Source organism: Malus sylvestris, chromosome 2 (assembly GCF_916048215.2).
Source record: "Malus sylvestris chromosome 2, drMalSylv7.2, whole genome shotgun sequence".
Lineage (NCBI taxonomy): Eukaryota > Viridiplantae > Streptophyta > Magnoliopsida > Rosales > Rosaceae > Malus > Malus sylvestris.
Window position 1 is genome coordinate 10,972,450 of NC_062261.1, and position 24,337 is coordinate 10,996,786.

The 24,337-nt window shown below is 37.0% G+C and overlaps 3 protein-coding genes and 1 non-coding gene across 8 annotated transcripts; 1 reads left to right on the forward strand and 3 right to left on the reverse strand.

Annotated features, from left to right (window-relative positions):
* Positions 1 to 2,052: 2,052 nt before the first annotated feature.
* On the forward strand, positions 2,053 to 4,667 carry LOC126613731 (tubby-like F-box protein 5). Of its 2 annotated transcripts, XM_050281314.1 has the most exons (5): positions 2,053 to 2,434; positions 2,919 to 3,275; positions 3,371 to 3,458; positions 3,675 to 3,804; positions 3,896 to 4,667. In XM_050281314.1, exons 2-5 carry the CDS (start codon positions 2,919 to 2,921, stop codon positions 4,563 to 4,565), a joined length of 1,245 nt encoding a protein of 414 aa, XP_050137271.1. In that variant the 5' UTR covers positions 2,053 to 2,434; the 3' UTR covers positions 4,566 to 4,667. The 2 variants fall into 2 exon arrangements, with proteins under 2 accessions (XP_050137271.1, XP_050137272.1); XM_050281315.1 differs by lacking the exons at positions 2,053 to 2,434; positions 2,919 to 3,275 and having other exon boundaries at positions 3,592 to 3,804.
* A 921-nt stretch (positions 4,668 to 5,588) lies between these two features.
* Positions 5,589 to 7,689, reverse strand: LOC126613935 (anaphase-promoting complex subunit 10). Its single transcript, XM_050281545.1, has 6 exons — positions 7,310 to 7,689; positions 7,161 to 7,221; positions 6,973 to 7,065; positions 6,634 to 6,704; positions 5,967 to 6,071; positions 5,589 to 5,870 (listed from the first exon to the last, which is right to left on the reverse strand). The coding sequence occupies exons 1-6, from the start codon at positions 7,486 to 7,488 to the stop codon at positions 5,801 to 5,803; spliced, it is 579 nt and encodes a 192-aa protein (XP_050137502.1). The 5' UTR covers positions 7,489 to 7,689; the 3' UTR covers positions 5,589 to 5,800.
* Positions 7,690 to 7,761: 72 nt separating this feature from the next.
* On the reverse strand, positions 7,762 to 7,835 carry TRNAN-GUU (transfer RNA asparagine (anticodon GUU)). Its single transcript has one exon. It is a non-coding gene; the product is annotated as a tRNA-Asn (tRNA).
* A 1,831-nt stretch (positions 7,836 to 9,666) lies between these two features.
* LOC126610985 (U-box domain-containing protein 5-like) lies at positions 9,667 to 15,139 on the reverse strand. Of its 4 annotated transcripts, none has more exons than XM_050279172.1 (7): positions 14,922 to 15,139; positions 14,386 to 14,643; positions 13,677 to 13,754; positions 12,896 to 13,081; positions 12,375 to 12,482; positions 10,839 to 11,998; positions 9,667 to 10,699 (listed from the first exon to the last, which is right to left on the reverse strand). In XM_050279172.1, the coding sequence occupies exons 3-7, from the start codon at positions 13,731 to 13,733 to the stop codon at positions 9,931 to 9,933; spliced, it is 2,280 nt and encodes a 759-aa protein (XP_050135129.1). In that variant the 5' UTR covers positions 13,734 to 13,754; positions 14,386 to 14,643; positions 14,922 to 15,139; the 3' UTR covers positions 9,667 to 9,930. The 4 variants fall into 4 exon arrangements, with proteins under 4 accessions (XP_050135129.1, XP_050135136.1, XP_050135144.1 ...); XM_050279179.1 differs by having other exon boundaries at positions 14,794 to 14,932; XM_050279187.1 differs by lacking the exon at positions 14,922 to 15,139 and having other exon boundaries at positions 14,503 to 14,783.
* Positions 15,140 to 24,337: the final 9,198 nt, after the last annotated feature.

Consider the following 24,337-nt stretch of genomic DNA (forward strand, 5'->3'; position numbering starts at 1 on the left):
CATGAGTTTTTTTTATAAAAGAAATGTTAAAGAGATTTTTTTAAAAGTGAGACTTTCCGCTTCTTTATGTTTTTGGCATAATTTTTATGTTAATATTTTGCAATATTATGTAAAAAAAAAATGAGGTAGCAGATAGTTCATGAAGAATCGCATTTTGAGAGAATCTTTTTAGACCATCTCCAAAGGAAATGTCAAATTATAAGTCAAATTACAATTAAAGGCTGATGTGGCAATTTGAAGTCTTATGTCAATTTTTGTACTTCTCCAACCGAATTGTCAAATCTTATTTTATTATTTAAATAGATCTTTAAATGGTTGTAATTATTAAAAAAACGTGAAACAAAATTTTTATTGGTTGAAATGTTAGTGGAATTAAAATAAGTTAAAAATAAATTTGACATTGATGTCAAAATTGACTTCAAATCACAAAGCCTTCAAATCAAGTCAGCAAATAACATTTCGGTTAGAAAGACTTTTGATGTCAAATATACACAGTAACATTCCACTTAAGATTTTGACATCTCATTTGGAGATGCTCTTAGCATTTTCCTTTCGTAATGGGATTTTCAAATCCAATATTATTTCACATTCATCATGAAAGTGTGTTGAATTAAATGTTTGCGTGTATGTAACTAATTAATAAAAGGCTTTTTCAATTTTATTTTTGGTACAAGAAAATCCAGTATTATACTTATAGCCTGCTTACTTGGACTTTTTTGTTTTACTTTCTCGATTCTTCTTTTGTTTTGCAATATTGCCTGATGATTGAAATTGTCTAATTTTAAATCCTCATTTAAATATCAAACTCTTAAAAATCAACTAAATTAGAAATCGTTTAATAGTTTGATTAACGTTGTCAAAATTTTATGTGTTAGTACGAAACATTCTTCGTGTATTATATAATCAATAGATATGACTAAATAATTTAAAATTTAGTTAATTTTTTGAAAAGATGATCCTAAAAAGTGACTAAAAATAAACAATTCGAATCTCCATGCTTCATTATATGATAAGAAAGAGCCGAAAAAGTAAAATGAGAAGTTTGTTAACAACATCCCACTAGATAATATCAAGAAAAAGATCATCGCTGGATTCTTTTTTTAGGGATTCTAAGAATCCCGTGATCGTGACTATTCATCGTACATCGTGCGATCAGTTTTTGTTAGGTACTATTTATATTTAATTTTAAATTTTAAATTTTGGAATGATTTATGACCATATGATATATGATGAACGGTCACGATCACGGAATCCGACAATGATCCTTTTCCATAATATCAAACATTGATTAACTTGAACTTGACAACAATGACAAGATTGCACCCTTTTTATAGGATAAACATGAAGCATTAGTTAAAGTTAAGAATATTAAAGTTTCTTATTAGGGTTTCTTCCAATTAGATTATGACAAAAGCTTGTTGGATTAGGGGATGTGCGTAGCATAAAAGGGTTATGCAATTTTTATTTTTTGGTTGGACATTTTCTTTATTTGCTGTAAAAGTTCCTAATTTCCTACTAAATCCTAACATTACAGAACAAATTCCATAAAATCAAATCTTTTTTTATTATTTTCTGTTGGATTCATAAAATCAAATCAATCAAAAGTTAGTTAGTTGTCCCCAGGAAATTCGATGAAAATTTTTAAAATCTAACACAATGAGGGAAATTGGTTATTTATAAAATTAAGGTGGTAATTGACTAAAGTTTTAGTTTAGGAAAAAATTGGTTAATTACAAAAGTTTAAGAGGTAATTAGTTAAAGTTAAAGTTCAGAGAAAAATCGACTACTTACAAAAATATAAAGAATAATCGGTTAAAATTAAAGTTAAAGGAGAAAATTAGCAGCTCTATACAAGTTAAAAACAAACTGACAAATGCCTCTTTCATAAAATCATTATCTTATTTTATTATTTTTTGTTGGATCCATAAAATCAAATCAATAAAAAAAGAAAAAAGTAGACAACTATTGCCACGTGTACGAAAACGAGTCACGACACACCGGATTCCCTCCATCAAAATTTACAGCCCACAATTTCAATGTTATCATTTTAAGGGACTATTAAACCACCACCGAAATGCGTAAAGCGCAAAAAAAGCGCATCGGATCCGTTTCGAGCGAGCGAAATACCGAAACTCTTTTGGTCTGCTCTGCTGGGCCGGCGCCGATCGGAGCTCTGTGGTGGCGGTGCTGACATGGGAAAGGAGAATGCGGTGGCGACAATGAGAATGCGATCTAGGAGGGCCTCGAAGTAGAGACCCCAAGTCGGAGAACATCATGGTCGGGTGCTGCTGCTGAGAGTTTGGCCGTGGTTCTCCGATTTGCGATCCCGGGACGTTCTGAAAGCTTCTCCTCCGCCTGCCTTCTGCCTTCGGTTTCTGGAGTCTTCGTCGCCGTCGTGAAATATCTGCTGTGAGTTTCGGGGCTGGTTTAACAGGTTGGTTGGCTCTTTGTTTTTCCCCATCTTTTGGTTGGCTCTAGTTTAACAGGTTGGTTGGTTGGTTGGTTGGCAAAGATTTAAGAAGTAATTATCTTTTTCAATTTTTATTGATAAAATTAATGGGTTTTAGTTTGCTCTAAAAATTACAGATTTTTATGTATAGATATTGTTTATGGGGGTTGAAGAGGTTATGAAATGGAGGAGAGAAATGTAATTGGAAGAAAAAAGATTGGAACTTTTTGGAGTGGAGGAATTATGCTGTTTATCCTAAGATTTCTCTCGAACGTAGCCAATGTTAATGTCAAAACTGTGGCCGATTTGTTTCACAATTTGAATTTGAATCAAGGATAATGGGTTTAAATTCATTACTCGATGGTAACTTTAGAATTTGCCTGCCTGCTAAGGTTTTGGTCTCGAAATCCTTGTAAAAGTTTTGACTCTTTGATTTGGCGTTATGTTCTGATTGATATGCTATGTGTAGATGTCGTTCAAAGGCATTGTTCGCGAGCTGCGGGAGATGAAAGATGGAATTGGGAGCATGTCAAGGCGAGTTGGTGAGCGGAAGCTTTGGCATAGAAGGACGTTGTCGCATATTGCTCCTGATATGGCTCCAACCCCTCCAACTGATGTGATTCAGCAGGGTCAGTGGGCAAACTTGCCTCCGGAATTGCTTTTGGACATAATTCAGAGGGTAGAAGAAAGTGAAACCTCGTGGCCTGCTCGAGCTGTCGTTGTTTTTTGTGGTTCAGTTTGTAAGTCATGGAGGGACATTACGGGGGAGATAGTCAAAACTCCTGAGCAATGTGGAAGGCTCACATTTCCAATCTCATTGAAGCAGGTCTGTTGCTTTATTCTAATACCTCTAAAGTTTGTGCTTACTTGTACTGATTGCCTCCTCTGAAATAGTGTTTTCTTGTGGTGTGCTTTGTGTAGCCGGGGCCTCGCCAGTCTCCAATACAGTGCTTCATTAGAAGGGATAGAGGAACTTCCACATTTTATCTGTACTATGGTCTGGCACCATGTAAGTCGTGTTCTTATTAGAGAAAATGTAACTTTGTCATTGTGGATTGCAGTTGGTTTTATTGTACGTTTCCGTCAATCTTATTGAATAGCATTTCTAAAGATGTCTTGCTCCTTTAACATTCTTGTTTTAGATTATATGCCACGGAGAAGTGTCTGATGAAAAGAAATCTTATAAGTTGCTACATGGTGTTCACTTGTGTTATTAAATTGACAGCTGAGGGTGAGAAAGATAAATTATTGCTAGCAGCCAAAAGGATCAGAAGGGCAACAAGCACGGAGTTCGTTATATCTTTGGTTTCAGATGATTTTTCTCGAGCCAGCAGTGCATATGTTGGTAAATTGAGGTAAATGTGCTCTACTATACTTTGCAAATATCTCAGTCAAGTTATTCTTAACTTATGTTCTCGAAAACTCATTCAACAATTGTTTTACCAGGTCCAACTTTTTGGGTACCAAGTTCACCGTATACGACAGCCAGCCTCCATGTGATGCGGTACCCAAACCAAAAAATCGATCATCTCGAAGGTTCCATTCTAAGCAGGTATCTCCAAGAGTACCAGCGTGTAACTACAGCGTTGGCAACATCTCTTACGAGCTCAATATTTTTTGCACAAGAGGTCCAAGGAGAATGCATTGTGCTATGCACTCCATTCCTGTCTCGTCCATTCAGGAGGGGGGCACCGCCCCAACACCAACATCGTTGCTACAAGCCTATGACGAACAATTTGCTGTCTCACCAAGTTCAAAAGAAAAGGATCTGGTCGCAGAGTTCAGCTCTAAAACCCTCTCGGAGCCAAACGTGTCAGCCCCGGGTGCAGAGCCATTGGTTTTGAAAAACAAGTCTCCTAGGTGGCATGAGCAGCTACAATGCTGGTGCCTTAACTTTAGAGGACGCGTTACAGTGGCTTCTGTGAAAAACTTCCAGCTTGTGGCAGCTGTTGATCCGTCCCACAACGTTTCGGCTGAAGAGCAAGAGAGGGTAATCCTACAGTTTGGAAAGATTGGAAAAGACATCTTCACCTTGGATTATGGCTACCCGCTGTCCTGTTTCCAAGCGTTTGCGATCTGCTTAAGCAGCTTCGACACCAAGCCAGCGTGTGAATGAAAAACTTGGTTGTAGAACATGATCGTCATTTGCTGAATTCTGTTCTGTAATTTCGAACCATATCCATGTTCTATGTAAAAGTTCTTCGTGCTTGATCGTTTATTTCTGAAAATCGCAGCTATTTCAATCAAAATGAGTCATTTTCTAAAAATCGCAGCTATTATTAATAGAATAAATTGTAGCAATTGTCTCTCAACTTTAACCTGTAATGGGTCCTCAACTAAAAATTTATGACGGTTGGTCCCTTTAACTCCTCAAAACCTGTAGCTATAGTCATTTTCTTCAACTCCATTAGAACTTCCGTCAAAATGAGTCACATGTCACGCACATGAGACTGAATCAAGGGGCAAATATGAAAAACTAAATGAGAAAAATTGTAGCAATGATTCCTTTGACTTTAACTCAACTAGAAAAATGGTGCTTCAACTTTAATCCAATTAGAGCAATTGAATTAAAGTTGATGGACCATTACTACAATTTTCTCTTATTAATATTATTATTAAGAAAATTTAGGGAATGGGGAGTTTCGAACATAGGACGTACTAGTAGAAACTCAACACTCTTTCACTAGTATCTCTAATTGTATGTAAGTATCTCCAATTCTTCACGCTTATACGACGGATTTCAACGTAATGAGCGACAGGTTTTCAACTAATGATGAGGGAAATCTAGCAAAATGATATGCTTAAAAAGTGTTAGATCTAAAGTAAATTCGCACTCGAAAACGATGATTAAAGATATTCGTATGAGTCATGCGCGGCACTTTAGGTGACACATGCTTCATTTTGTAAACGACATGGATTCTTGGATTCTTGCTTTATTGCATGGCTTTGGCATCTCATAAGTAGTATTCTCTAAAAGCTAATTACTTCTTGATCAAGTCAAAGCCTAATGGTCAAGCATATGCTCATTACTCTACTACTGTCGGACAACGACGTTTCAAGTTAATAATGTTGCCGGCAGATCTGAGCGTAGTCAAGTTGTGTAAATTGGCTATAAAGTTGACACAAAAGTCAAAGAAGCTTTAGAGAACTCGGTTGAAAATTCAAATTATGTAATGAACGTATCAAACATCAGTTTATTGCCAGTGAACATTACATCGGAGATTCAAAATGTTACAAATATTACAAAGAAACTTCCTCGCCGCGCTTAGAATGTGGTTTAGGGATTCCGTCCAGTTTCGGTTCAAGGTCCGGCATTTCCCGTCTCTTTGTTTCTTCGTCGGATCGCATTTCTCATCTCACAGTAGAATAGGTAATGAACTCCCTTGAAGTAAATTGAAACGGCTGATGTGGAATAGGGTTCCTGCGGTGCACATTTTAAATGAAATAAATTTTTAAAAAAATTCACACTATTTCTCATATCAGTAATCAGTGAGCAAGAAAAGATAAGGAGACGCACGGTCGAGGGCCATAAACTTTGATCTGGCGAACGTGAGTGTCTCTCCCATTCAGGTGATTCGATAACACAGAGATTTGCAACATAAAAGTGTTGACAAAAGTTTCCCTGCCAAACATATTTGCACAGAAGATTTCAAAACTCGAACGATAGTCTAATAAATTGAACATGACCACCATCTATTTTTGCAAATGTTTCTTTAAGCATATCATCATCGTTCATCAAGCAAATCGGATGCAAGCTTATCTTACTGTCATGTCCTTGAACCACATTGAAAGGAAATGGAACGATCACTTGTTCGATTTGTTTGTCTTAGATTCATATCACGACTTTTGTGCTATCGTAAAATGAAATAAGATGTCATTTAACCCAATTTGTTTCCCAAAGGGAGAACAGTTACGTTCTAAATATTTTTCAATTAAGTATTAGATATCAGATCAAGAAGACGAATTGGACAACTAACTTTTGAATTGTTAACAACAATATCCTACCCATCATTCATGTAAGCCCTTCCAATGCAACCTTGTCAAGCCACTACTCACCAAGATATAAATTCGAGCACAGATGGAATGACACAACAATGCATTGTAATCAAAACAATACAGAAACGACATGTAGAAATATGCATGACTACAAATGCTCGAAAACAAACAACGGTTTCACTGCATACCTTGGATCATTTCCAGACAGTGATATATGAACCCAACCCGTTGGCTTATCAAGCTCCACAGTTTTTATGTCCTACAATCATTTGCAGCAAGATAGCCAAAAGTTAACCAAATTGGGTCTATGCCAGCATCACAATGCAGTATATTACGAAAGATAATATATGAACAATTAACTGTTTTTCTTTTTGGTACAAGCAACATTCTAAACTACTCTAATCTATAAGAATTTCAACTCGGGGTACACTGACTTGGCCGACTTGCCTAATTCACAATTGCAAATAATTCACTGTTCAAACCAACTAACCAAGCATAAAAGCACCCAGAAGAGATAAACACACTACCTTCAAGTTGTGAAAGCCGTCGCCGGCTCGGATTGAGATCTTACACGGCGTATAGCTCTCGTCAAGCTTGAAATCCACATAGAGAACAACAAGCTGAAATTTATTTTTGGTGGGAAAATAAAAAACCATCAGTCAAAATTAAATTTTGGATTTTTAAACAACTGAAAAATTGGAACTTTCAGACGTACTTGGAGCTTCACTTTCCTCTGGAATTGAATGTTCACCAAATGAGGCTGCGCACCGTCGGATCTGCAAACCAAGAACAAACAAAATTAAAGTTCAAAGATTTCAAATTTTTTAGGGACTGAAAAAGGGAAAGGGGAATTGAAGCAGAGACTGCCAGTAGGTGTCGAGATTGTCGTCACGGAGAGACGAGACGCCATTGCCGGCCTTGCAGGAGCTGACGCTCCAAGCAGCCTTCTTGCCCATTTCTCTGAGATCGTCGTCGACTACCAGCAGCTGGTGCCCTCCCGTCAGCTTCGCATCCTCTTCTCCCTCCGATGACTCCGTCGCCATTGCCTCCTCTTCTATGATTGATTCTTTGAACAGGAATTAGAAGAAAAAGAACCCTAATTTGATCGAGTTCCTAAAACCCAAAAAAGCCTAGCTGGATAGCAGAAACCAATCAAATCAAAACCCTAAATCCAAAATCCGCAAAAGTGAAGTGATTACCTCGGTGAGGAATTTGAATTGTTTCAGGGGTATGAATGAAAAAAAAGGAGAAGTTTTTGTGGCGCTGGTTAAATTGGCCGTTTTTATGGGAGAAAAATTGAATAAAGCAAAATTTTGCGCTAGAAGAAGGGCTTGAACCTTCGACCTTGTGGTTAACAGCCACACGCTCTAACCAACTGAGCTACTCCAGCTTTTATTATTTTATATTATCCCGATATATTTTTCAATAAACAGTATGTAGATGCCCATTTTACTTTCTAACAAAGGTCCACCGAAACAATTGTTCTCTTCAACTAAAGTCAATAAGTTACTTATCATTTGCATGTCTTTGACAAATTGACATTCCAAAAAAGTTTTCATGCACTCGTTCTTCACTGTACGAGAAACATAGAGAGTGTGTCGGAGCACGTTGAAATGTCACTAACAGCTCTCTATCATGTAATAGTTGGAGACTTGCCACCAACTAGTAAAGGGTGAATGAGATTAGAGTTAACGATCTAATGGGTTAAATTGCGTGGGAATATATGGCCCACAGGTTACTAGAAATGAAATCGCATCTCGTTTGATTTGAAAGAATGTGTTAATCAAAGAAATAACCAATGCTTGAGATTGAGAAAAGAGAACTTAATCAAATGCATCTTGTGAAATAAAATTTTATCTTGTTGGATTTTTTTATTTGTGTTCGAAACAGTTGATAAGTGATTGGGCGTGGAATACTTCATGTCAGAGAGCTGGGAGTTTTAACATCTTCCTTCTCAAAACTGCCAACAGGATCCGCTCTGGATCCCTTTAGCGAGGATCCTGGGGATCCGTGAATCATGTTCGTTTATCGTATATCGTGCGATCAGTTTTTGTCAGGTATTATTTGTGTTTAATTTTAAATAAAAATATTTAAAATGTACGATGAACGAACACGATTCACATATTCCCAAAATCCAGCCCGGATTCTCAAAACCGTACCTTTTCCATTGAACTTCACCAACGCTTGCTATTTTAGAGCACTTAACCCAGGCAACCAGCTGACTAATGCATCTCCAAGTTTCAACTTACCATCAACTGCGTGACAACATACAAAGAAGATAAAAATCTGATCCAGCACCAGCGCCTGCACATTGAAGCTCCGGCTCCTGAGCTTCTGAAGCCGTCCTGATACGACCGCAAGAGCGTAGCAGGATTGTCTTTCCCGGCTCATTGTTCATTGGTTTAACTGAAACAAACGTGAAACCTCACAAAACCTTACAAAACCAGGCAAATTATAATGACAAAAGGTAAGCGCATCAAATAACATCCCACGACTTTGCTGAAATCTAGAAACCCGATAAAAAAACCCTATGTGAAAATTGGTATATGATTACAGAAGCCTGTCAACTCCCCACCGTATTTACCTACAACGTGAGGATACTTTTGTTGGAAATTTGAGTAGTTTGAGTAGAAATTTCTTTGTTCCACATTGGCCATTCTCAAAAGATTTTATCACTTTATAAGGCTTTGTTCTTTATAAAAAGTGATTGGAGTAATAAGCCTAAAGAATAAAAATGAGCTCACCTTTGATGTTGGGCTTTCGGGTGCATTGATTAATTGGTAATTAATTATCAAAAGATGAACCTTGGGCTCGGGCTCTAATAATTAAATTATTTAATTAATTATTTTTGGATTTAATTAATTTCGAATTTAATTAATTAATTTTTTTTACCAACAGATTCATCCTCTCAGATTAAGTCTGAAGAGTTCAGAAAGAACACAGACCAAAGCACCCCTCTAGAGAAGATGTCTCCAACAGACACATCCTATTCTCATACTTGTTGCGAGCATCCTTCTATTATATAGACATCCATCTGCATGGCATTTAGGACACAGAAAATCAATATTCTTCTTCTGCAATTACGAACATACTTTCTGAGAGAACCACACAGAAATTCGCCAGAAGTTAAGTTTTCCGGTGCTGGAATTCTAACTTAATCGTTGAATCCTGGTGAAGCAGACATCTGTAGAACTACAAGCATTGAGTAGGGACGAAATATCTGTTTCAAGGACATTGCGGTACTCAAACCTCAATCTTCAATTTTTCTATTTACATTTATTTCGTTGTTCATACTCTATTCAATAAATTTTATATTCACATTTATTGTTTATTAGCATATATATAATTAAATCACAGATTGTATCCAATAACTTTTCCTCACTTTTTAAGAACCACAAAGCGCTCCAGCCTAGAAGCAATTAGTCTTACCCGGCGGAAGAGATTTGGAGACGCTATGGCATAAGAAGCAAACCGCCAGAGAGGCTTCAATTCTTCTTTTTCGGTGCATGGGAACTGGTTTTTGAGAACATGGACATTTTCTTTCCAAAGAATCCTGAAGTCTTTGATGATTTCTTTTCAGTAGAGCAATTTCCATCGTCTCTGGATGCATCAAGGTCAGCAGATCCAGAGCATTCCTGCTCATCGGCATATTTGAAGTCTCTTAAGAGCCGTCGCACTTCCAACGCACTTGTCTTTGCTCTCTCTGTCCCTTTGTTAGATAAATTGACAAGCGATGGGATAACACCCTCGTGCATGACCAACTGACAATATTCATCGCGCTGAGAGCATAAAGAAACGAGGATATCAACGGCATGCTCTTGGTCCTCACTGCTGCCTGTCTCGAGGAGTTCAGCAATAGAAGCAATGCATCCATGTGTTTCAGCAATCGAAATCCTGGCCTCTTCTGTATCGGACAAATTTTTAAATATAGAAATGCAGACTCCCGAAAGAACGTCATCTTTCAAGAAAGAAACCAATTTTGGTATGCACTCCAAAGATACAATTTTTGAGCAAATGTCCTTAGATAAGGACAAGTTACGCAAAATCTTAACGGCTTGTCCTTGTAAATCTTTGTTCTGGGAGTCAAGGAGTTTTAGAATGGATGTAAGTGCACCAGATTCTGAGATCTTAGACCCGCAATACTGGTGGCCAGACACAACTTCCAGTATGGCAAGAACTTCTTCGGTTACCTTTGAATCAAGATAATATGCCAGCAGATTATATGCCTCTTCGCGTAGATACGGTATCCCATTTCTACAGTAGGCAGCAAAAACGAAATTAAAAGAATCTAATAAACAACTGCAGTATGGATTTGATGCATAAAACAGTTCACTAGACCACAACTTAGGCATGCAAGAGTAATGAATTCCCAGCTACAAAATAAAAAAATTACCTGCTTTTGCTCACAAGGGTCATTAATAATTCCAATCCATCCCTCTGAGCTTTTACATCGTCCAGGTCATGTGCCTCCCTCAAAAATTTGATGAGAGGTTCACCAAAATTCTCAGATGAAATAGCATAGGAAGCTTGAGGATTGCATTTCAAATGGTTTTTGACATCTTCGACATCCTTGCACTGGGATTCCCATTGGAGTTCACCAAGTTCAGATAGAAATTGTACACCTGTCTCGCGTTTTTTAGCATTCTGGTAGTTCAGAGAATCATTGTCGTTCTGCGCCAAACTCAAGCCATTTTCAATCTTATTGCGCGATGAGTCTGAATTGTTACTGGTATCTAAGGACCCAAACGATATATTGCTGAAGTCCATCTGTAGGTGAAGATCATTCATAGAGCTGCCTAAACTAGCAATGGAAGTGGACGAGGTTTCCCATGAGAGGGCTTCTGGTTGCACACTTGGGTCAGGATGGGCAACTCCGTTCTGTGTACACCAACTTGATATTAACTCCTTCATGGTAATGTTCGGAGTCAATGACAGGTTGTTTAGTTTCATATTAGTTTTTGGGCATGTATCGTGACCCTCATCAAACCACTTCTGTATCCACATCCTTTCATATGTTAGTCCAGAAGCAATGACAACAGGATCGTACATCATTCTGGAAGATATTCTGCACATAAATGCTTCAGGAGGTACAGCTCCACGAAACAAGTTACTTTGTGCCTTGGACTTGCCATAACCAACGGGAGATTCAATTTCAGCGTGTTGATTAGATTCAAAACCATTTCCAGAATTCTCAGGAACAAATGATACTTGTTGCTGCTCTGAGGCACTCTCTGTTTGCTTTCCCGTTATCAACTTTCCATGCTTATTCAATAGATACATGAAATAAGTCAAAATCTGTTTTTTTCGAGTTTCATTGTCACCAACTTTATCTAGCAGCTTCTTAATAGATCTTTTCTCCATTAAGATTGCCTTCGATGATGTAATATGGAGCCTAAAGGATGCAATTTGAAGAGCCTTGATTTCAGAATCCTCCCTTTGGTTTGATCGAGAAGAATCACTATGAAGCAATTCTCGAACAAACCTCCCTGCTTCTTCTTCAGATGGGTCCAGTATAAATGATGCACCTTTAAGATCATCAGCTATTTGAGAGATCTGCAAATGACATTTCATCATCATCTCAACCAAATAACTGAGACTTAATTGGTATGAACCAACATAAAAAATTATAAATTATATGACACAGATCATGGTGACTTCGAGCCCAGCCGACTTTACTTTTAAACAAAAAGCCCCAAATCATTAACAAAATATGCTTCCAGAAAAGAAAAAACAAAGGCTAGGACGTCAAACCTTCAACATTGTTTTGATAGATGGATAATATCTATAAAGGTTTGACTTGAGCAATGATACTGTTGCATGCAGGTCTATGCCCAGCACCCCAATCTAAAGGGATTTGGATTGTGGGAAAAGGAATTACAAAAAGATCATGCAAATTTTAGTAGGAAAAAGGGAATGTAAGTTGACGAACCTGAATCACCAACATCATTGGAACCCAGTTCTGAATTTGCCGTAAACTTTGCTCCAACAAGTTTCTTGACTTTTGACATCTTAAAACTATCACATCCCCAGTAAATGCCTGCAAGTCAACCGCAGAATGACTGGTAGGTACACAGTTCATATTGGATAAACCGTAATGACAAAACTAAAGAAATTCCTTGATTATGCATTTCAACACAGCTAAGCCGTTGGCGTTGGAGAAAGCTTCATAAAGAGAGTTTCTCAAATGTAAGTTTCATTGGGAAACATGACTATATAATGCAGAAACAATTCTAGAGGTTTTCTAGAAAAGAAAAAAAAAACATCCTAAAAAGGGATGCAGTAGGGAGCAATTGCAGCTGCCGTTCCAGCAACTAATTTCAAAAATAATTTTTTTAAATATTTGAATAGCGATTTACAATATTGAGCCATTTAGAGAGAGAGAGAGGGAGAGAAACAGAATTCATCTCACTCCATGTAATTTCTTACACTAAATCATCCAAAGGTACAAACCAGGTAGAGTTTACTAGACTCGCTGCAATGCTGAAGAAGCAGCTTGGCTTTCTCAATTCCACTATTTAACAAGCATAGAGCCTGTATTCCTGTTGAGCAGCGAGGTCGAGCTGCTTCTATCTCTGGAAATATCCTGGAGATTTTATCTACCAACCTCAGAAGTTCCGTGCACATTAAACGATGAACCTGTTACCATGAATAACAATTATGTAAAAATTTCTAACTAATATGACTAAACAATTAAATAAGTACACTTAAAAAGTTTAAGGACACATAATCTCAAGTATGAGGTTCCTCAGAGTATCCATTAGAATTACAAGGAAACATGATCATTGTCACTTTCTTGAAAGTAGATCTCAGTTAAATACATCTTAACATCTCTTTTTTTTTTCCACACAATTGCAGAAATAGCGTAAGGGTAATATTCTGTTATCTTGAAGAAAGATCAGTAATTTCGTGGTTTTTCTCGTCCCATGTTTTATATTTGCCAACAGCACCATATTATCTCCTTCCAAAAATCAGCTATTGGTTGTAAAAATAGTCATGCCTTTACCAACGGGGACAGATACCAAAAAAACGACAAGCTGTGTATAAATTTGGACTTCATATTTCATACATCAAATACAAACTAGAACAATTCACAATTTCATTAGTTTGGTTAAGAAGAGTTGTCCCTTGTTGTAAGTGACAAAAGTTGATCAGACATCGATGCAATGAATGCATCATCAAAATTAAACATCGCATATGCAACAAAATAAGAGACTTATTTAGCATTTTATACCTTAAAGGAATGATGTTTTCTCGCTGCCTCCACCACTTCAGCAGCACCGTTACCCATTTGAGAGAAATTATCTCATATCTGGGCATTCAATAAGAAAAAGATGGTTACTTTCATGTGTTTGTAACATATTAATATATTATGAAAACAATCTAATATTCCATAAACGTCAATCCATATGCAAAACGATGTGAATTCAGGCACAAGTTCGGAGCAAACCCAAATTTGAAACTTTATAGTTTCACATTAAAGCATTAGTCAGAAATGGTAAACATTAAAGTATTAGGTTATAAAGTTTATAACATTTCCATATCAAGAACCATATGCAGAGTCTAGCAGAGCTCTTGACACAAAACCAATTTCATTTCTATGCAGCATAAACGAGTTGTTTACCAGTAACGGAATTCGGGTACAAAAAAATCATCACAGAAGACCGAATTTGATAACTTCAACTGGGAAACGTTCATGTTTGGATTCATTTACGCCGCATAGATTCACATACTAACTTGCTAAAGTTCTTACTAATTATTAAATAATACTTGAGTTCTTGCACTAGTTTGATCGACTTTGAGAATAAAGTTGAAGACTGCAAAAACTTATGCAGGAGGACCCCTTTCAATCTGTGTTTTCCTTTATTTACATCAATACATGCCAATGAGAACATATAAATACACACAAAATATTACCTTCCAAACTGAAAAGAGGGACTCACCCAGTGAAGGAGAATCAGAAGTATGCTCACAAGCTTCCTCCTCAGTCTTTAGCCAGACAGAAAGACTAAATTTTGAAAATAACCACAACCCAATTCCTAAACCACACAAAATATTACCTTCAAAACATTCACCTCTCTGAAACACCTTGAAATCCCCACAAAGTTGTCCAATTTCCAGCAGAATTCAGCTTCTTTCAGCGTTGAGAAGCTATCCCAGAAAACAGAAAGCAGAAGAACAAACACTTTGGTCTGCACAAACTATTCAGATTAACAAAACCCAGAATTAGATTCCTTCTGGGTAAACCGCACAAACCAAAGAAACACCAATCAAATGAAGTAGCTTTCATATCCAAAAAGCCAAAATAAAAGCACCCAGAAAAAAGAATAACAAAAAAAAATTAAAATTACAATTTTCAGAAAGTAAAGCGTTGCTGCTGCATGCCCCCACACGAAGGGTAACCAAGTCTTTGCAGTACAAAACGAAAAAACCGCTACTTTTATCTGCTAGTTTTGGACCTTGGGAGAGATGCCAATACCAGTCAACGTGCACGAGGCTCTCTTGGTCTTCCACGACCCCAGAGAGCAAAAGCAAAAGCAACCGTCACCACTTTCGCCCCGTCACCTGCCTCTGACGGCTGTGATGTTCAACGCATGAATTTGGAGAAGGAAAATTTAACCATGTAGCTTAAGCTTGATTAAAACGACTTTTCATATGAAATAATCCAATATAAAGTCGGATAAGATTAATTCAGAAAGTTTCATACTTCGGTCGCAAAAGTATTTTTAAAATAATGTGATCAAACAGCTTTATACAAGTTTTTCGTTGAATGATGGTAGTTTGGTATCCACCGTTGGTTGTGCTGCGTGCTATAGATGAATAAACGGTGAACTTTTGTCATTTCTATCTCGTCACGCGCTTATTGAAGAATGACAGAGGATCTTTGTCGAATTCTCTTTGTGCAGATTTTAAACATTTTTTAATTACATTTGTTTTTCGTATATTGTGCGATTAATTTTTATCATGTACTGTTTATATTTAATTTTAAATAAAAAATTACAATAATTTTTTACCGTACGATGAACAAATGTAATTAAATAATTTTCAGAATCTCACAAAAAGATCCGGCTGAGATCCTACTGAATTGACGAAGGACATATAAAAACACCAATCGTGTGGAAGTCTCTCGTAATTTGTGAAGTATAGGGACCAGTAGTAAAACGTAAAAGGAAGCTGCAGTTGCAAATGCGCAGACCATATTGAAGAAGACTTCGGAGGGTCGTCAGTACGAGAACAGTAAAGTCCAAATTGGGAAATTATTATAACGACACAAAAATTAGAAAAATGAAAAAAGTCCAAATTACGACCTCTATCAAAAAAAGAAAAAACAAAAAGAAAGTCTCAAACCCTAATTAGTTTCATAACAAAAAGAAATTTTTAATTGTGACGGGAATACAAGTGGTATACCACGTGTTTTAATAAGAGTGGTAGGAAATTTTACTTTTTATGTTATTAACTTTTTAGCATATATATCACACTATTTATTCAGTGACATGTGGTCTATCATTCTGTTCATCCGTCTCACTAAAAAAATCTCTCCATAACAAATATCATTGCTGGTCCCACCAACTTTTGTGGGGTGAAATTTTACTTTTTATGTTATTAACTTTTTAGCATATATATCACACTATTTATTTGATGACACGTGATCTATCATCCTGTTCATTCGTCTCACTAAAAAAATCTCTTCATAACAAATATCATTGCTGCTCCCACCAACTTTTGTGGGGTCCCCCCCCCCCAAAAAAAAATAATTCCTTGGCTTTCTATGACGGTGAATTGAAAATTTGGTTTGTAGCCAAAATTTTCTCTATGGTGGTCAATTGAAATATTTGGTTTGTACCACATGGTTCATAATCATAAAGAATAGGAGTTATATGGCATTTTAGCTAAAATTTTCTCTATGGTGGTCAATTGAAAGATTTGGTTTGTAGCACATGTTTCATAGTCATAAAGGATAGGAGTTATCTGTCATTTTAGCTAAAATTTTCATTTGAGATTGTATTTCTTATTTTGGGCCATGAGATTTGAAATCGCTAAACATGGTTCTGAGTTTATCCATCGTCAATCATTTTGATCTTTCAATTAAAAATCTATGTTAGATAAGGAGCAATACGACAAAAATACCCTCATACAAATAAACAATAGGTCAAAATAACTCAAAAATTAAGGTATTTTAGTCTCTTTTTTTCCTTATTTAACTGAGATTTTTTACAGAATAGTCAAAATGATTGACAGTAGACTAACTCAAAAACTAATTCTATCAATTTTAATTCTCAAAAACTAAGGTAATGAATTATATCAATTATAAAGACTATTTTAACTAAAAAGTTTTATTTGCAAAAACCTTGCGAGGGAGGGGCCTCCGTCTAATTGATCGGTTTGGCTTTCCAAGGTTTATTTTGATTTTATTTTCTTATGGCCTTGGCTTTTGGTTTGCGGGTGGCTTGACTAAAAGCATAAGGAACCTCTAAAAGTGAAGTCAGTGGTGACATGTAAGGTCGAATGAAAACTCAATAGTACAAGAAACATCTATGGCCCGTCACATTTAGAAGAGTAAGTGGAAGACTGTTAGTTACGGTCAGTTGTCAATCCTAGTTCTTATTAAGAAATAATTGCCCGTCACAACTCAAAGAAGCATTTATCCAAATGAATAGTAATTGATCTCAATGAACAGTAAGTGGTTAAATGCATCTTCATTCCTTAAAAACGAGCTGGCCCAAATTATAGTGAATTCGTATTAAAATATTATTAATTTTTTTTATAAAATATTATTAATTTTTTTATAAAATAATAAATAAAAAAGATTTATTTTTAATTACTGATATCATTTTTAACCAATCTTGTCACGCCACATGTGATTTTCCGAAAGTACAATTTTTGTAGAAGATGGTTAGGTATTTATGTCACATCCCGGCCCGGGTCCCTACCACATCCTGGACTTGACTCCACCGTAGTACGATATTGTCAGCTTTGGGCCCCGACCACGCCCTTACGGTTTTGTTTCTGGGAACTCACACGAGAACTTCCCAGGAATGCTCTCGCCCAAAATCGTTTAACTTTGGAGTTCCGATGGAACCTGAAGCTAGTGAGCTCCCAAAAGGCTTTATGCTATGTATAGATGAGAATATACATATAAGGTTTACAGGATCCACTCCCCTGGACGATGTTGGATGTAACAATCCACCCCCTTAGGGGGCCCGATGTCCTCATCGGCACACCTCCGGCCATGGATTGGCTCTTATATCAAATTGTCACATCCTCGTCTGAGCCCCCACCACATCCCGGGCTTAACTCTGTCGTAGCACGATATTGTTCGCTTTGTGCCCCGACCACGCCCTTAAGGTTTTGTTTTTGGGAATTCACACGAAAACTTCCCAATGGGTCACCCATCGTAGGAATACTCTCGCCCGAACTCGCTTAACTTCGGAGTTCCGATGGAACTCGAAGCCAGTGAGCTCCCAAAAGGCCTTGTGCTAGGTAGAGATGGAAATATACATATAAGGTTTACAAGATCCACTCCCCTAGACGATGTGGGATGTAACAATTTATATATATATATATATATATATAATCGTTTAATTTTTCTGTATTTTTAAACCATTTTTTGTAATTTTTTTATTAAGTTAATTAAGCTGGACAATTGGATTTCAAAAAGGTTGAAATCCAACAGCCCAAAAGTGGACATGTGGCCCACGGTGAGATTCTGACATTTTTTTAAAGTCTGGAAGCGTCAGCCGCAAAAAAGTATCAGATGTGGCTGACGCATGATGCCAGATAAGCTAGTTCCTCACTCAGCCCATTCTGGGGTGGACTTTGGGCCGGTCTATTTTGTGGGATGGAGTGAATTTTTAGAGTGCCAGCCTATTTTTTTAAGCTTTGGACCAGCCTCTTAGAGAGAGCTGGAGTTACTCTAATCACTCAGTCTCATTTGAGTCTGACTTGTTTTAAAAGTCTTCTAATAATATTCTCATCTAGATATTTATAATAGGTAAATATTCCCAATCTTCTTAATCTGGTGGGTCAACACTAAGTAGTGATTGACATTAGTGTTAGTTTTATATGAGAAACAATATGGAAGATCTTGCATGTAACATCGTGAACACCACTATCCTCATCATTTTTATGTATCTCTCGTTACTACATCGGATGCATAGAGATAGAATAATTAGGAATAAATGTTTTGTGTTTACATCACTAGCTCGTCATGTAATTTGTAGAAACAAGAAAATATATTCATTAACACGTACGATTTTCTCATAAATAGCGTGACACGTAAGTCTTTGCCTCATAAATGAGTATCCGATCATAAATGAGTTTCCAATCATATACTCATGCTGGCCATAATTGACATTTTCTCATAATCACTTGTTTCATATATATTTCTATCGAGAAATGCTAATGAGACTCTCAAAAGTGAAATTCTCTATAAACTCTTTGTCACTTTATGTTTTTTGTATAATATTTTATAATATTAGCATGGACATTAACGTTAAACAATAAAGTGATGGAAAGTTCCACTTTGAGATAATGTTCTTAACATTTCCCTTTTCTTTGTTACAATGCCTTTGATGTTCTATTCTGGCTTGAGCAATAATCGTCGAGAGGCAAGCCTCGTGTCATTGTTCTACTCCAGTAAAGTCAATACCATTTTTTAACCCAATTGTTTCGTTGAAAAGCTTATAAATCTTCTTCATCTTAGTCGCCTTTTTACTTTCTTTTGTTTATGTTTTGGAGCCAACCTCATTAATTTATTTACAATTTACAGTAACATTACATGCCACACAAATGATTTAAAAGCCGACAAATTTCAAAAATGTTACTTGTAACAAAAGTTACCGCGTAGTTTAGTTTTTCTTGAGAGAGTACAAAAGTCTAACAGCTTCAAGCTTAAGCAACATCTGCTACAATTATCCTTAAGACAGAGGTCAACCTCACCTTTCAAGATTTTAGTTTAAAATAAAATACGCTCTCATTAGTCATTAGCATAATGTTTGAACAAGAACTCAAATACTTGTTTGAAACAATGAAGCATGCATCGATCGTGCATGATAAATAAATAGTTTTGGGCCTTCGTGAGGCCTAGAAATGACGTTATCATTTTGGGTTCATGTTTTAAAGGTTTCTGAAGATTTATATCAGGAAAAATAAAATTTGTGAAGAAAAATATAGGAGCCCATCTGAGGCATAAAGGGCCGCCATGCATTGCATGCAAATTGAAACCCTAAATGGACTACACCTAACATGAGGTTGATATTTAATAAAGGGTCATTTTGGTTCCAGTTCTTAATCAATTTATTTGTTAGACTGAAATTTTGTTTGTTTAAATATTTTGATTAAAGTCCTTAACATCATTTAAGAGATCTAACTCATGCATTTATGCATTTAATGTCCCACAATAAACAAATTCAAATAATATTTTTAAAATATAATAAATACTGAAAATAAATATTGGAGTAAGATTGTTCTTCACAAAATTATAGCAAGAAAATAACATACCCATATAATTATTAACATATTTTAAAAAATAACTACTGATATATCTTAAAACATAAAATAAATACATATAAGGGTAATTTTATTTAGACCCAACAATACTTTTTCTACACCCAGCTACAAAAAACTTTTTATGTAATTCCTATATTACCCCTTATACAAAATAAAATAAGAAACTGAAAATTAAATATCTTTCTACACCTATTCAACCGAGATAGAACCCACATACATCGCCACCACTTTAGACCTCCCTCCCTCTTCCTTCTCCTGCATATAGAAGTAGTTAGGCAGGATTGCTAAATCAACCATCGCCTTCAACAACCCGACCCAATACAAAATCCACTTGACTCCATTTTGGACTTCTGCAACAAGTCACTTACAGAATCGACGATGCCGCTTAGTTTTGCCTATTAACAGCAAGGCCCTATCACGCACAATAGAAGAAAAATGGAAAGATTCAATGGATGTTTGGTGGAGTAGCCACCGCAAAGAATTGGTGGGTGTGGGAGAGGTGGGGGAACACATTGAGAATATCAGGGAAAAAAAACAGTCGAGAGGGAGACAAACCCAACAAATATAGGGAGGAGACACCAGAAGGCAAGAGAACAGTCGGGAAATGGGTTTGATGAGTTTTTCTTTTTCCAGTTTATTTATGTTTATAATTTATGGGGGTAAACTAGAGAGTTTAGGTAACAAAATATTAAAGTTGGGTTTAAAGAGAGGAAAACTGGGTCCAAATAAAATTTCTATACATATAATTAGCATGGGTACATTTAGAAAAAAAAAAATGGGTACAAATAAATAAAAAAATATGGGTATAAATACGAATAAAACTTTAAAAATTATGGGCACAAAAAGAAATTAATATATAGGTATAAATTAAAACTGAAAAGAAAATCGGTACAACTTACAAAAGGGTAGCAAATTAAAAATTGGTACAAACTAAAAATAAAAATATATGATAAAAAATTTAGCTATAAATATAAATATACCAATTGTAACAGTTTTAACACTAAATAAATATATTTAGAAATAAAAAATATTTTATTATTAAAATAATTAATAATGTTATTAATACTTAAAGATCCTGAAAAAAAATTTAAAAAAAAATCAATAAAATAACAAAATAAAGAATAAAAATCTAATTTCTCTTTTAATAAATTTGTTCTTTATTGTGCTTTTATGCTTTGGACAAAAAAAGCTCCTGTACCTAATTAAAGAAGCTATATGGTTGTCTTGTCGACCGACTCGACAGACAATCTTGTAGTAAATATTTCATGGCTCCACAAATCAACACATGCATGCAAGCAGGCTACCCGACGAAAGCAAACTTCAGTTCACCACAGAACCAAAATCAACAGCTCCAAAAGCTAAGATATGCATGGTTCGACAAACAGTACCATTGCAGAGGCAGTTCTGCTAAAATGGAGTCACTTGAAAGTGCTTTTGGCTTAGTTTTCAGTATGAGCTGCATCATGATGATCAATCAAGTCAGGCCTCTCAACATATACCCACACAATACTCATATCGTATTTTGGCCAATTTAGTCAAACCATAAACTTTTTGTATCGCCTCTACTAGATATATATAGCATTCCCAGACTTAGATACATGTATATATACTGTATGGTATCGTGTATGCAGCATAACAATACACATTATTACAGTCATGCATACACAGTAGTATCAGTTGGTATATTGAACATGTGATTGTGGATGCAAATTTCTTCTTCCTTGATCTTGGATAAAATTGCACCTACAAAATAAATAACACATTTGGTTATGGCCAAGAGCCTCACGCACCCACAATGAATGGGGGGGCTTTGGCCGAAGAACCTCTGATGCCAAAGTTAGAATTTAGAGAGAAAAAGTGTTTAGAGAATTTTGGAATTTTTGCCAAAGTGTTCGAATCCTCTTTTGGAGAGAAGAGAAGGGTTTAAATAGGGGAGTGGCCGGCCTCTTAGGGTGAGAGAGGACCGGCCACCTAGCCTTGTTTGTGGGTCTTGTTCATGATTGATGGTAATTTTAGGAGTTATGTAGTTAATCGACTAATTAATTTGGCTAAATAGAATTATTGCCAAATTAATTAGCTAATTAGTGGGATGAAATGGGCAAATATGGGGAGATCCACTAGGATGGCCGGCCATTTGGGAGTTTTGGGGTTAAATGGATGACTTTTAATTAGCAATTAAATATATTATTTAGATAAATATATTAATTGGCTAATTAACATTACAAAAAGGAATGAATATATGATTTTTATGGCATGATCAACTAATCAATTAAAAAGATTAGCTAATTAGATGTGAAAAAGGTAAGTCAAAGTGGGAAAATAAAGGAGATGGCCGGCCCCTCTTTTGGGAGAGAGATAACCGGCCTTTAGGGTGTTTTTTGGTGTTATGGCTAATTTAATTGACAAATTAATGAGTAATAATCCCATTAATTTGTCAATTATCTCAATTTATGTAGGACAATTGGTAGGTTATGAAATAACTACCTAAAATGTGGATGGATGAGATAATTTGGAATTGGTTACCTTTTCTGGAGCATTTTTGACTTGGTTGAGGATGATTGCTTGCTACTCGCACGTAGGATCCTCGTTATACCTCAAGGGTATTTTTGTCTTTTTTTCCCAAAATCCACGTGTCGCCTTGTGAATATTTTTGGCTCCACAAATGCCCCCACACCTGTTGGGCTGCTCGCAGAAAAGGGCAGCAGGTGTAGAGATTTTCTTGCTTTAGGAAACTTAAGACTGCTTTCTATTTTGATGTAGATTCTCTCTTTAATAGGAAATTAGATCCTTCTAGGAAAGGGAAATAAATTTCTCCCAAAGCCTATTTAAGTCCACCTTAAGTGGGTTATTAAATCAACTTTGGAAAGCGGTTTATTCTACCCTACAAGAGAGAGAGACAGCTTAGAGGATATTTGTTCCCCCTCCTCTAGCAATCTTCTACATCTTGCCCGTGCAAATGATCGTCTTTCGTTGATTTCTTCGTCTTCTCCGTGCCGCACCGATGTAAGAAAATTTTAAGTTTTCTTGCCTTCTTTTTGGACAGTGTTGTCGCGGGGCAGCCGTCGGGGTGGTGTAACACGTCGGCTGGCAAGGGCCAGGAGTCGGCTCGGCATGGGCCGAGAAGGTGTTGTGGCAGGGACCACTGGTTGGGTTGTTCAATTTGGCTAAAGCCATAGGCATTTTGTGCGGCTGGGGCCACATATTGTGGCGTTGGGGTGCAGTGCTTGGCGAGTCGCAAGTCTCGTTTCCTTTGGGCTCTTGGATCTAACACGAGCTAGGCCGGTGATTGAGAGAAATGAGGAGGTCGCGGGCCTCATGGGCTGCTGGAATGTTGGGCATGCAGGCCTCCTGCCTACTGGAATGCTGGGTTGAGCTCCCCTGCTGAGTACCATGAATGTCGTTGGCTGCTTAGTTCTCTTCGCTGAGAGAAAGGTGAGCTGCTCCTGAAAAATGAGGTGAATAGGATCAAGGCGGATGCATTGGCTCATCCAATCACTGTTGTGGATCTTGCTGCAAGTGTAGGTGGGAAAATGGATCTTCCCTGCCTGCTCAAGAGATGCCGGTTGAGAAAAAACCAAAGACTTCTTTCACTTGCGCGGGTTCGCCGATTGCCTCCAGGCTTGTGATTGACTTGACTTTTTCCAATGGGATGAAAAATGAGGCTGCTAGATCTGAGCATGTGGTGCATGCCATGTCAAGAATGGCTAGTACGATTGCTGATAGGATTGTTCGGCATAAAGGTTCTGTCATGCCCCTAGTGCTGAATTTTGTACCAAGACGTCTGTTGGGAGCAAAGTTCGGTTCACCTTTGGAGAGGCTTGCTATTATGAAGAGCGATAAGGTGGACTCTGCTGCTAAAGTGGCGCCAAGGACCATTCCTTATGCTGCTGAGATTGATTCGCCTGCTGGGAATGAGAAGACTGCTCGCGTAGGCAGCTGTGAGAAATCCACTAAGCCTGCTTCTGGAGGAGCTGCTGAGATCTATGTGCTTTTGAAACCAGATCTCTTGAAAGCATGGACGCTTGTGCCAAGTTTGTTAATGGCGTCAGAAAGGTGTTTGCCCAAGCTTGTTTGCGAAGTATACGACCCAATTATAGAAGGACTGCTCGGCTTGCTATGATGCAGATATAGCAAGGCTGCTAAGGAGACGACAAATACTATGGCAGATTCTGAGCTTGTTGCTTTGAAGGGGTCTCATATGTTTGCCCCCACTCCTTTGCAGCTTGAGACTATTCGCCAAAAGATCGTTGACTTGAAGACTAGGCTTGACGCGATCCAAGTTAAGCATGAAAGTGCAGAGAAGGAGATTGGATGTTACATACCTCAGATTCAAGATATTGAGTTTGCAGTTTCTGAGCTTCGTTTCGCTGCTTATGCTAACAGGGG

What these genes read in the sequence shown, in the direction of transcription:
- LOC126613731 (XM_050281314.1), top strand. Translation starts at nt 2,919, where the DNA reads ATGTCGTTCAAAGGCATTGTTCGCGAGCTGCGGGAGATGAAAGATGGA. An exon ending in GTACTATGGTCTGGCACCAT is followed by an intron (nt 3,459 to 3,674) that starts GTAAGTCGTGTT and finishes TTAAATTGACAG; the next exon opens with CTGAGGGTGAGAAAGATAAA. An exon ending in GCATATGTTGGTAAATTGAG is followed by an intron (nt 3,805 to 3,895) that starts GTAAATGTGCTC and finishes TTGTTTTACCAG; the next exon opens with GTCCAACTTTTTGGGTACCA.
- LOC126613935 (XM_050281545.1), bottom strand. Translation starts at nt 7,488, where the DNA reads ATGGCGACGGAGTCATCGGAGGGAGAAGAGGATGCGAAGCTGACGGGA. An exon ending in CTGTCTGGAAATGATCCAAG is followed by an intron (nt 6,072 to 6,633) that starts GTATGCAGTGAA and finishes TATGTTTGGCAG; the next exon opens with GGAAACTTTTGTCAACACTT. An exon ending in AAAGTTTATGGCCCTCGACC is followed by an intron (nt 5,871 to 5,966) that starts GTGCGTCTCCTT and finishes TGTGCACCGCAG; the next exon opens with GAACCCTATTCCACATCAGC.
- LOC126610985 (XM_050279172.1), bottom strand. Translation starts at nt 13,733, where the DNA reads ATGGGTAACGGTGCTGCTGAAGTGGTGGAGGCAGCGAGAAAACATCAT. An exon ending in GAAAACATCATTCCTTTAAG is followed by an intron (nt 13,082 to 13,676) that starts GTATAAAATGCT and finishes TCATGGTAACAG; the next exon opens with GTTCATCGTTTAATGTGCAC. An exon ending in AGTCTAGTAAACTCTACCTG is followed by an intron (nt 12,483 to 12,895) that starts GTTTGTACCTTT and finishes GTTGACTTGCAG; the next exon opens with GCATTTACTGGGGATGTGAT.